The sequence below is a fragment of the Siphateles boraxobius genome, unplaced genomic scaffold (genome assembly GCF_051911475.1).
Source record: "Siphateles boraxobius isolate OS27281-9 unplaced genomic scaffold, OSU_SipBor_1 41, whole genome shotgun sequence".
Lineage (NCBI taxonomy): Eukaryota > Metazoa > Chordata > Actinopteri > Cypriniformes > Leuciscidae > Siphateles > Siphateles boraxobius.
The window spans coordinates 6,455,994-6,468,723 of NW_027509042.1; the positions used below are offsets into that span (position 1 = coordinate 6,455,994).

The 12,730-nt window shown below is 37.0% G+C and overlaps 1 protein-coding gene across 3 annotated transcripts in view; it reads left to right on the plus strand.

The window, feature by feature from the left end:
* The window catches only part of igfn1.1 (immunoglobulin like and fibronectin type III domain containing 1, tandem duplicate 1), a 37,442-nt gene that overhangs the window by 3,161 nt on the left and 21,551 nt on the right, over positions 1-12,730 (plus strand). For 2 of the 3 annotated variants that reach the window (XM_077198000.1, XM_077197999.1), the window contains exons 2-12: positions 3,566-3,653; positions 5,585-5,614; positions 7,191-7,310; positions 8,547-8,686; positions 9,135-9,234; positions 10,383-10,424; positions 10,574-10,619; positions 10,812-10,995; positions 11,115-11,228; positions 11,724-11,892; positions 12,393-12,665. In XM_077198000.1, the coding sequence (XP_077054115.1) occupies positions 3,605-3,653; positions 5,585-5,614; positions 7,191-7,310; positions 8,547-8,686; positions 9,135-9,234; positions 10,383-10,424; positions 10,574-10,619; positions 10,812-10,995; positions 11,115-11,228; positions 11,724-11,892; positions 12,393-12,665 (1,267 nt within the window). In that variant the 5' untranslated portion in view covers positions 3,566-3,604. The remainder of the gene's footprint in view (positions 1-3,565; positions 3,654-5,584; positions 5,615-7,190; positions 7,311-8,546; positions 8,687-9,134; positions 9,235-10,382; positions 10,425-10,573; positions 10,620-10,811; positions 10,996-11,114; positions 11,229-11,723; positions 11,893-12,392; positions 12,666-12,730) is intronic. The other variant, XM_077198001.1, reaches the window with a different exon arrangement.

Consider the following 12,730-nt stretch of genomic DNA (forward strand, 5'->3'; position numbering starts at 1 on the left):
ACAAATTGTGGTTGGCACAATCCATGTTTACTCTCGCTTAAACTGATCTGTATTTAATTTAGTCTAGGCCCAGTTTGTTCTACCTTATGTTATTTCGTCCATGTTTTTTTGAGAATGGGTGATGTCTCAACCTGTGCGTGAATTTGGCTGCTTCTACTAAGTGAAAGATGAATTTGCACCAAAATAATGTATTTGGCTTGACGCACAGCTTTTGAACAACAAAAGATACGGGAAGTGTAATCTCCTCCCTAGTAAGAGCTTATGGTATTTTTTTTTTTGCGATACCATAGTATAAATGTTACTTTTCTTTTTTTATTTCTATTTAGCATTGTTTTTTCATGGCAGTCTGTGATGCTATCAGACCCACCATGTGAGACCAGTGGAATAATAGATATCGCATTTTTGGTAAAACTTTAACTAATTTTATGAATTGAACCTTATTGAAATGCATTAGGTATCATCAAATAACAACATTTTTTTACAGCATTCATAAATCTAGGTTAGTGTTGATATTTTAATTGATAAATATACTATTGCTTGTTGTTAATAAGATAATTCATGAACAATGCTAATTTATGCAACTTTAAATGGTATAAATGTATGTAGAAATGAACACTCTATTGAACTAGATTAATAAATGCTGTTCATTTCAGTTCATGATGCTTAATGTAAATTCATTTTATGAACTTTATTGTAAAGTGTTACCATGACTTCAGTAAATGCATTCAATTGTTCAACTTGAGGCTGATAATTATAAGCAAAATTTGTATCCGAAGCAGTAATATAACTGTCATAGTGTTATTCATGATGCAACCAATTGAAATAATAGCTGGCAGGTTTAATGCCAGCAGAAATGGCAAGCCAAACCGTGCATAATAGTGAGTGCAATGAATCACATGCATGTTGAAGGATGACACTCAAATGTCAGATTTCAGTAGCTTGTGATCCACAAAACGCTTGCATTTATATCCCATTATGCTCTGTGCAGTGTGTATAAGAGGCCAATCAGCATGGTATTGTGTATGGAATATGCCACTCGGTCAGATGACTGATGTAGCACAGAATGCAATTTCATAGAGTTATTTATGAAAAAAGATACCCAATGCATAAAACAACCTGCGTTGTTCTGTTTCTGAGATGAGGTTGAGACTACCATTTGCAGGAGTCAATGACTAGAGTAGGACAAGAGTCATTGAAGGCCCTAGATTACAAGATCATTCCAAATAAACAAGCTCTGTCCAAAACCTAGTCGACTGCCAACCTAAACAGCATTTCACCCTGTTTGGCCAAACTTAGCTTTCATTGAGAAATTAACTTTCAGTGAGGAAATCCTGTAATGCACTGCAATGAGCTGTGTGAAGAATTTAAAAAATGTATTATTCAGTACTGAAAACTATTCATGAAAATTGTTTCAAGTAAGGGGGCTATAGAATTTGCATAGCTTAATCACCTTTTTGGTGCCAATGTGTAAAAAGCTTGCAATGAAACTTAAAAAAGTTTGTCTAATGCCTGATTTTTAAGGACTTTTTAAGGATGTTTTTGCCAGGAAAATTGAAAGGATGTGATGTTTAACGTGCTCCTGAGAGTCTCTCTTCTGTTTAAGGACACATGGAATAAATGCTTACATGTTCAGGTTAATGCTGAAAAAGCTATTATGTACTTTAATGTCAATATTTCCTCCAAAGAAAAGGGATTGATTAATTCAATTCAATTCAATTCAAATTTATTTGTATAGCGCTTTTCACAATACACATTGTCTCAAAGCAGCTTTACAGAAATTGCATTTCGGAAATGTACATAGAAAAATACAGTTAGTTAATCAAGTATTAATTTATGGCATAACATATCGCCGGCTTTGAGTCGTCTCTTCACAGGCGTCGAGTCGTCTCTTCACAGGCGTTGGGGCATCTGAAGTCTCCGTGAGAGGCTGGATACAAACTGGAGCTGACGAACGCTATTTACCTCGGGACTAGCGTCCCGAGATAACAGCAGAAGAGCAGATGGGAAATAATTAGCATAGCTGATGTTCATAATGTTAATGCATTCGAACTGATTCAGCAGTAGTATCAAAGGTTAAGCATTAAGTGAATGCTTGGTTAAAGAGATGCGTCTTTAATCTAGTTTTAAACTGGGACAGCGAGTCTGAGTCTCGTACAATATCAGGAAGGCTATTCCAGTGATTAATTCAAACACATAGCCAGATCTATATAGTCTAGAGTATGAATCAAATAATTTATAATCAAATTATCATAACAGTGTAATTTTATTTACCTCATCTGTCGACATGATGCCGGTGAATTGCAGAGCTGGTTCAAACACATCCACATCACTAAGATCAGATGTTTTCTTAACTCTTTCCCCACCATTGATGGAATTTTCTGTCTTTCTGTGTTTTCACTGTTATATGGTAGGGGGCGCTCTAAAAAAGTACTGAATTTCCAGGTCTTGAAATTCAGACCTGGAATTTCAAGACCTGGCTGCAGTTCACTTAACCACGACCAGTGTCACTAATGTAAAGGGTTTGTGAATTCTACATATAGCCCCTTTAATTAAAAATTACCTATTTTACTGAAATATTACGCTGTGTGATATATATATATTGCATAGACTATTTGACTGTTATCTTAGCAACATGCTAACGGCTAATTCTGTTGAAAACAATTGTTAGTGATTAACGCAACAAGCACTATTTTTGTGTGGCATGCAGGGTAGCAATTCAGGCACTTATAATTTTTTATTTCAATTAGGATCCTGCCTTAGGCCCCTTTTACATTTAAGGATGCGTTCCTTTATTCACAAGGAGCTAGCTACCTTGTGTCTAAAGACTCAGTGCACATGAGTCAAATATGTATGTCTTGTGTTCACAGAAAAAACATTTAAAACAGCACAAATGGATGCATACTGTACATCATGTGTGACACCCCCTATGTAGGCAGTAGACAGCACACTAGGTTTTGGAACAATGCTAAAAATCTCGAACACATGCTCACTAAAATATGTTCAGCTCTCCTCCTCAAAGCCAATTTGTCTCCCTACAGTAGACAGTTAAATCCAAACATGTCAAAATCCCATATTAGTGCTATGCTAGTGCTGGCATACTTGTGAGGACACACTGACTGGATCTGAACTGTATATGTGAGTGGATTTGAAAAGATGAATGACTAGAGCCGTGAAAGTTTTGCTGACTAGGCCCAAAGCCTCTCTAATGGAACATAATGCACCGCACTGTCACACTGCATCACATCCCAACAGATGGGATAACTGCCGTCCTACTTTGCTCCGTCTTTGTGCCTATTTCACCTGAATTGCTCTTTTCATTAAAACTGTGTGGACTTAATAGGTTATTTAAATGTGCAAATACTAGTTGCACCTATTTCGAGGTGTCTGCTTAATGGGGATAAACTCTTCAGAAGCACATGGGCCGAATATCCTAGACTGATTGATTTATAAAATTAGCTTTTTCATACAGCTTCTAATTGCATCCCGTGCAAACATTTTAATCTTTCCAAATGTTTAATAAGACTGAAATTAAATTGACCTTTCATATTGCTTTTCTCTTACCCAGAGATACTTCTGAATTCTTGAGCCATTGGACTGCATCAAGATGATGAAAAAAGCCAAGGTTTTAGATCCAACTGCTGCCGGGCAAGGCGGTAAGAACAATATAATTGTTCTCTCTCCCATATGGCAGGCTGACACCGGCACCGAACCTTGTCCAAGTGCTCTATTACTGAATTACTGAAACAACAAATCCAGCCATGTTCTCCATGAAGACTTTCTAGTGGAGAAACACGGATGATGTTGAAAAAAACATTCCTTTTTTTGTTGTGTAATTCTTTCTCTTTCTTAATGGTAACTATTCCCAGAGGATGTAATTTAGTTAATCAGTTTTCATTGTATTCATAATGATGAGAGTATAGCAATGGAATTTGACACACTTGATAGGACATGAGTCTCATTTGGAAAAGTTCTTCCATGGTAAGCAGCTGTGTTAAAAGGCAACGCCGGATTTTCCAGCTAAAAATCTAATGACCTCCTCTCCATGGCAAAGTGAATAATATATCGGCCCCTGAGGGGTTACAAGAGCAAGATAGTGAGATAAAAGCAAGTGTTGAATCTAACCTAGCCACACAAATTAATTTAAACACATGAATGATCAAACAGCTGGTTAAAATTGTAGGTTGTGGGTTTGGAAACTGGCCACTGTGCACAAGATGCAAATGAAGAAGAGACTATGAATGTGGCTTATGAAATCAGAGCCTTTATCAGTGCCTAGTGTGCCCTTCATCTGGAAGCTCACTAAACAGCCCTGTGAGCATTTGCTGTCATTCAGTATGGGTTTCTTTGAATCGCGTAACCATGGATGCGAGGGACGACCATCAACCAACCTGAATGTGAAGTGTCTGTGTTGTGAAGGACAGTAAATAGAGCGAGAAAAGAAGAGCGGGCGAAATGAAGCAGGCTGGATTCAAACCTGTATGCACAACTCACAGCTCTTACGTTTCAACAAACCAGTTTACATCATTACATGTTTTTTCCCCCCACTTCCACCAAATCCACCCAATTAACATTTTCTTTTCTTTGATTATTTCTTTGATTAATTCTAGCTTTTATTTATTTCATTTGCTTTGAGGAGGGGATTTATTTTACCTTATTTAATAAAATTATTTATTCCTTTTTTTTCTTATGTTATTTATAACCCCTTCTTTTTATTATGATGGGTGAATAATATATCAATTGCAGGACATTAAAAACAGGCCTGTTTCACACCGCAAATGCAAGAAAAGTAGTGCATGTATATTAATACTTTTGTCAAAAAAGAAAAAATAGTCCATTACAATGTACAAAACAATCAGTGATAGCAACCAGATGAACACTGCAGTAATATTAATGTCAAGACCTTTGGGTCGATGTTCACTACAATTGATAACTGATTTGTGACCCGAGACATAACAGTAAAACAGTTTCAGTTACTGGATGAGGATACAGCGTTGCCATGGATGACAGATCACCGCTGAAACCCGTGATTGACCAATCAAAATAAAGTATTCCAATCATGCCAGATTTACTAAATGTAACTGGTAAGTGATTACATGTTCACTCATGTAATTTGCTATATATTGCAGTACATGAAAAAGATCCATATTTGAAAAGAACAGATAATTTGGTTTATAGTATCCTATATTTTCAGCTGAAATATGATTTGCATAGAAACTCACAGCTATAGGCTACAGTGGGAATACTGTAGCCAGAATAAAAAAAAACTGCTGCTAATGTATGCTGTGTGAAACAGGACTTACACTTTTATTCCCTTCCCAAGTTTGTCTGCTCTTTCTTTAGTCTTGTCTATTGTAATCTCACATTCAACTCCTTAGTGGATTGAATAATTATGTTTTATTGCTTTAATCTCCCCGTCTTCTCCCCTGTCCAGTGTTTTTTGGTTGTATTTTTGAGTACATTTGTGTTTGTCCGTAATCCTGTCAAAGAAAAAAAGAAGCCAGGATTCACAATTTTGTGTTCTCCTTCTTTGTTTCCCCTTCCTTTGTTGCTGTTGTACTGTAATATTGTGGCAATACTGTACCAGGACCGGAAATTCTCCCTCCTAGGAGACAAGGTAAGGTAATTGAATGACAGCAACCTGAATCTGCATGCATGTCATGATATCCAGTATATCATATCATATCATATCATATCATATCATATCATATCATGATATCCAGTCAAACGTTATAATGTGCATATGAATGTTCAGATTGCTGTCATTCTGAATCTGATTTGCTGACTTCTAGAGGTTATCTGGGAGCCTGTATAGTGTGTGGCAAGCTTTAACGGTCTGCCAGGTACAAAAAACATGTTTAAAAGTTCAGATTCTGCAGCCTGATGCCTTAGAGGAGAAACTAAATGCTATGTTTTCAAAAGTTTGTGAAGTTTACAGCTATCGTTAGGCAAAGGCAGCCAGAGGGGCAGTGAAGGGCACCACCAAAATATTCATCCAAAACAAAGACCTCTATAAACTGAATCAATAATAAATTGTAAATTGTACAGCATTCTGTAACAAATATTTTTCGGATTTTCTTGACTATTTTGAGTTGTATAATTAGCAGGATATATTACATTTTAACGTTTGGCTTCGGCAGGCATAGCCTATGATACTAAGCGGGGCCGAGTCCCCTTCCCCAGCTCTACAGCGCCCCACAATTTTCCAATGTAAACTGTGGTGAAATATGGAACTGCAGCATGCTCTATTTAGAGCCATGGACCTTATTCAGAGCAGCGTTATGAAAGTGAGGCTGTGAGGGATAAAATTACCCTGTTTTCAATGGGACCCTCTGTAAAAAGCAGCATAAAGCTTCAAGAACACTTATAATTTTCCACATCTTAAATATTGTAGGGAGTTTTTTGTCTACTGACATTGACAAAAAATGTTATTTATGCTATTTTTGAACAATCCAAAACATATTAAATAACAGTACAACCCATTCAAGAGATGCATGTCTATCCCTCACAGCCTCTTTCATTCCCGTTAAAAATCAAAGATGGCGCATCTGTGAATAAGGTCTAATGGGGCGGATCTCAGACTTGTAATATCTAAAACAAAATCCAGAGGCAATACTACATTAAGGCAATTCTAAGCTAGCATTCTACATGAATGCATGTGTCTTGTGTATTTAAAGCCTGTCAATCAACATTAGAGCGCCACCCTCATGTTGAATAAAGCAAACTCTGCCAAAAGTTTGTCTGCATGTGTTCAGCTATTAGAATCCGCATACCTAAATTTACGGGTAGGAGACGCTAGGCAAAGATCTGGCTACGCGAGACTAGTGTGTCAACATATCTCAGTACAGAAAAGGTCACAAAGTTCAACGCGTGTTCAGTGAACTATATCTTTTGGGTAATAATGGTATAAATTTAAGGCAAATTCTTAGCCTACAATTAACTTTCAAAAATAAGCCTACTCTGAGAAATAATCACTGAAGTAACAATTTCTTCTTTTTCTTTTCTTCCATTTCTTTCCTCTATTTAAAAAAACAACAACTAGCAAACAAGAATATGCACATGTAAAGCAAATCAAGAAGGACATTTTTGTGGTTCAAATATCAATCTTCAGCATGTTACGTCCCTGTGCACCTGCTGTTTTGTAGTTTCGCCCCAAAGTTCTGACATTGTACCCTGAATGTGGATTCTCTCAGGCATCAAAAGGAGATCTAAGGTTCCTGGTGTTATGATTACACAGTATCTTGAGGAACTTCCTGAGGGGATGACTACTCCCGACTTCACACGTAAACCCATCGCTTTAACCATTCAAGAAGGTAAGCACATTAAAGGAGAAGGAACTGCAAAAGTAAATGCAAATATGATTAGAGGTGACAGTTGAGATCTAAACGATCCTGGATGTGAAATTAACAAGCTATGAGCACGTACAGAGGATTACCACACAGATTTACTTCCACAAAATGTCTAAGCTGTGCAGCTATACAGACTTAACTTATAGTATGACTGATTTATCAGGTTTGCTGCTTGTCCTACCGCTTTAACATGTGACAACAGCTATATATGCACAGAGGGAAGGAAATCAAATAGCATATATCCCATTTCATGCTAGTTTGAAATGCACAGAGCAAGACCTCAAATGTGTAATGCATTCTTTCATTTACACTTATGACATCTAATGACATCTGACATTTCGAGCTATGGATTTTGTGCAATTTATTCTCCCTGTTTTTAAACTATTTGACTTTGCTAGTGTGGTAATCACTAAAACTCACTAGTGTCAAAACTGTAACCTTTTCTAACACACTCATTTTTATCATTGCTATTTTCCCCATTTCATAAGAATAATAAAGTCATTAAGGGCTGTTTTCACAGACAGGTTTTTGATTAAGCTAGGATTAGGCCTTAGTTCAATGAGGACATTTAAGTAGCTTTTATAAACATGCCTTAGAAAAAAAAAAATTACTGGTGTGCATCTTGAGACAAAACAATGGCACTGACATATTTTGAGATATGACATACATTTTAGTCTGGGACTATCTTAAGCCTTGTCTGTGAAACCAGGGGTAAAACCATGAAATATTGCTAGTTCTCTGGATATCTACCCAACCAACTGGGACGTATTTTAAATAGTCTTCAGTATGCCGGGTACTTGTTTGACTTGTTATTAAAATGTTTGTTTTATACAGAAATTCACACATAGGCTCAATTTATGTTTGCCTACAAAACTAATTTCAAGCATTCAAGCCATCAACCATTTTTCATAATGGAGATGCATAAATTTAGCTAAGTGTGTACAAACTTTTGACAAGTAGTGCACCTGAACAAATAAATGTACACATTATTGTAAAAGAACGAAAGTAACATTACTGTAAAATCTGTAATTTACTACAAAACACACATTTGACATAACAAGGACAGTGATGTCAAGGCACAAGAGCTATGTTGACTTCTAAAAAAAGAATACTACACCCCAATAATTTTCACAATTTGTTTTTGAAAGCCTTTCAATATTTACCTGATAAAGAATTCAAATTTAAATCTTTGTAAAACAGGAAAGCTGGCCATTTTTAAAGCCAAAGTGAATGGAAATCCAACACCCACTGTAACCTGGCGTAGAGCTAAAGGAGAAATGAATGATCCCCAAAAGTTTCAGAACAAATATGACCCCACAACTAGTGAACACACTTTGGAGGTATGACCAGGCTTTTAGCCTTACTTTTAAACTACTGCTCAATATTTAAGGTGAAGTGTGTAATGTTTTAATTATAAAATAAATGTCTTGTATCACAGATTAATATGAAGAGACATATTAGGACATGTAGGTTGATTCCCTCGGATAGTGTAAATTCAGTTTCTCTGTGCCATCAAGGCATTGTTTTCTGTTGTTTGAGCAGCCTAACACAGCAACATTGTCACAACCAATGGCACAACTTTGGGGCGGGACATCTTGTTTGCTGGCCAGTGGTAGAGGTTGGGGGGAGTGGTCAAGAAACCTGTTTGTAAACAGTAATTACTATTTTTACAATTCTCCGACATTACACACTTTACCTTCAAATGTTCATTTCTTTATCATTGTTATTCAATTATTATGCAGGATTAATCAAAGCTACGAACCCATTTCTCTGAATATTTACTTGCAGATACCTTATGTCAGTGGTGATGAAGTCGACACTTACAAATGCTACGCCTCAAATGAATATGGGAAGGCTGTTTGCACTGTTGTCCTAAATGTCATTGAAGGTAGGACACATTTCTTAAAGGGGTCATCGGATGCAAAATTCACTTTTATATGGTATTTGCATAAAAATGTGTCTTTGCAGTGTTTGGACACAACCGCCATACAATTAAGTACAATCCTCAAAAAGCCTAAACACTCTCAATAATCAAGCCTTTTGGATTTTGCCCACGACCACTGACGGACTGTCCCGTCTTAGCATATTTCCCTCAGCCATTTGTATACTGGCTGCGTTCCTGTCCAAAATTGTAATGCCCTTCACTCGCTTACTTCCCTCTATCTTGTTCATTTGGATGTACGTCATTGCTTATGTTGCATGAGTGTCCACTACTGGCAGAACCTTTGCAATAGGCTGAATTGGAACCTGCTAAGCCCTTGATCACTTAGAATCCACTATGGGGTTGATTTATTATTTATTTTTTTCCCTTACGAAATTGTTTAATGTAGCATTCTAAATGTATATAGGTGTGTTTGAGTTGTTTATTTAAAAAAAATAATAATTAATATATCATAGAGTTGTTTGTGGTGGAGTAAATTAAACGCAATATGCGTTGACGTCACAATCATCTTGCATTGTGCTATATGGAGCTGCCTGAAGTGTACATACAGTATGAAGTAGACTCGCTCCCTCTGTCAAAATCGAGGGAGTGAGGGTCTGTCCATATAAACTTCCCTCGTCCACTTCACGAAATGGAACGCACTTCAAAATGGCGGCAGGGATTCCCCCGAGGGGAAGTGCTTAGGGAAGTTCGCAAGTGTGTGTCTAAAAGTAGACTGGAACGCAGCCACTGTCTGCGAAGGCAGTCTTGTGTCGACACCCCCCACGGAAGAAAGGGGTGGGGTGAGCAGTTGCTCATTATCATTTAAAGAGACATGCACCGAAACGGGTCGCTGTGAACAGAGCTGTTTTTGAAGAGGTAAAAAGGATGTTCTTTTACATAACCATTGAGGAATTTTAACCAAAGTATGCTACAAACTTTTCAAGAAGACCCTAAAGAATCATACCAACTTGTGGAAAATGGGCATCCGATGACCCCTTTAAACTTAACTGTTACTTTTATTATTAAGTCATTTCTTATTCTATTCAGAAACAAAGTACAGCTAGTAACAGAGAAAAAAAGCTCCAAACACAATATTTTCTTTTTCTTTTTAGTTGGATTCAAAAAAGACAAAGAAATTAAAAAGTCTGAAGAAGGTAAGACAATTGTGGCAACATATTGCTAATGGATTTTCTTCAGGTTAGGACGGCAGTTCTTTATACCAAAAGTGATTTAATTTGTGTTTTTTCTAGTATGGCGCACATACGCATTTAATTTCCTTCTGTTTGTTGATTGCATTTTGAAGCTGTAGCAGGTGACCCAACAGAGTTTAGAAAGAAGCTCAGGAAAGGGTGAGATATTTGTTTCCATTACATTACACATTAATGCCATGTCCTCAGCTGTTCAGTTTCACATTAGGGTCTATTCATATGCATGATTCTTGCCATAGTTAATTAGCCCATCTCATATTATAACATCAGTGACGTTAACCCAGTTAAGTGCTAGCATTTGGCCTCATATTTGTCATTTCAATCTTTTTAAAGTGCTGGCAAAAAAAGTGAGGAGAAAAGGGAAGGTGACATTGACGACTCAGTTTGGGAATTGCTGCTGAGTGCTGAGAAGAAAGACTATGAAAGAATTTGCTCCGAGTTTAAAATCACTGATTTCCGTGGCATGCTAAAGAAACTGGTCCAGATGAAGAAGGAAAGAGAAGAGGAGCAGGCACAGGTAAAGAGCTGCCAGGATGACAGAATGTTTCACAAATAATTGCTTTCACATTTTCATGACTGGATGCACAACTGCATGTGGAGACAAATTGTTATGTTCTGTTTGTTTCACTGATTTAGTTCATCCAACATCTCAGTAATCTCAAACCCATTGAGGTGAAGGCTGAGGGTGCTGCAACCTTTGAACTGGAAATGGAGCTCAAAGACCCCAACAGTCGCATTTTTCTATATAAGGTGAGAACTGTGTTAAGGTGTGATATAGTAGATTAAAAACAATAAATGCTTGATATTGAGCATATGAAGAGACACATTGAAATTGTCTCTGACAATCGACAGACAGCACTTACTATTGCTTCATATACAAGTATATCTAAAAAAAAACAAAAAACCCATTTGTCATTTAAGAAATTTTAACAGTAGAATTGCCTCACACTTCAGTCCAGTAGGTAGCGTACTGCCATTGTACTGAATTCACCCAACCCGAAATTAATTGAATTATTTTGACTACAATTTTGTTAGCTGGTAAAATACATTTATTTATAATTTTTGCATGGCTATGAAGGTTTCTGATATTGCACATACTTTGCAAAGTTATTTAGAGAAAACATGCTATACTAGTGGCATCCGTTCAGCCAGCATTATTATGAGCACCAGCCTTTAATTTTTGTTGTGTATATGCAATGTATTCATGAACATGCATCATGTAAAAAAAAAAAAACATTTGTTTAGGATGGTGTCATGATTCCATTCACCAAAGAAGCTGAAGGAGAATTGAGACACGGTCTAAAACAAGTTGGCAAGAAGTATATCTTCACTGTTAAAAATCTCAGTCCAGAAGATGCAGGAATCTATCAAGTGGATGTTGAGGGTGTCAATATCTTTTCAACTGATTTCAAGAGTACGTTTTCACACCACATTTGTTTATTTGTCATTAAACCCTCTGCTGAAAAGACCAGCATGAATTCCCGTGCCGGTCTATGCTACTTTGATGCTGGTCTAGCTGGTTAACCACGTCCACACTGGATGTGAGCTAAGTGCCGTGATGCGTCAAAACTAATTTGATTCCATTATAATAAATGGAGCTGTCTGCACTGGAAGCATCTGTTTGGTCGCACTTGTGAAAGTTACATTAAATTCAGAATGTGATGTCTCTGGTCTGCTAATATAAATCATGTTTTGCTTCTACTCTAACATTATAATAGTATTTATACCCTAAGCTATTTTTTTTTACTAGTGTATTTCCATTGAAAGTTAAGCCTAGTGGAGACACCAGTACACCAGTATCCAAAACCCATACTGTGGTGAACAGCTTTGCCGGTCTTTTCAGCAGCACTCTCACAGAATGCATAATGCCATCATGGGTTGACTGATGTGTGTTTATCCATATTTAACACACAGTTGCCCCTGTGGACTTTGCCCTGAAGATTAAGGAGGTGACAGCCCAAGAAAGAGAGGATGCCATCTTCGAGTGTGTCTTAACTCAGCCCATTAATGAAATAGTTTGGACCCTAAAAAATACACCTCTCTCTAACAATGAAAAATATGAGATTACTTCTTCAGAGGATAAACTGATCCACCGTCTTAAAATCATTGATTGTATGCCTTTGGATGCTGGAATCTATGCTGCTCTAGCCGGCATTAAGTCTTGCAGTGCTTGGCTGATTGTAGAAGGTAAGTACAACCTTTTTTTTCAATTATTAGAAACAAATTCTGTCAATTAATAAAAATGTAATCAA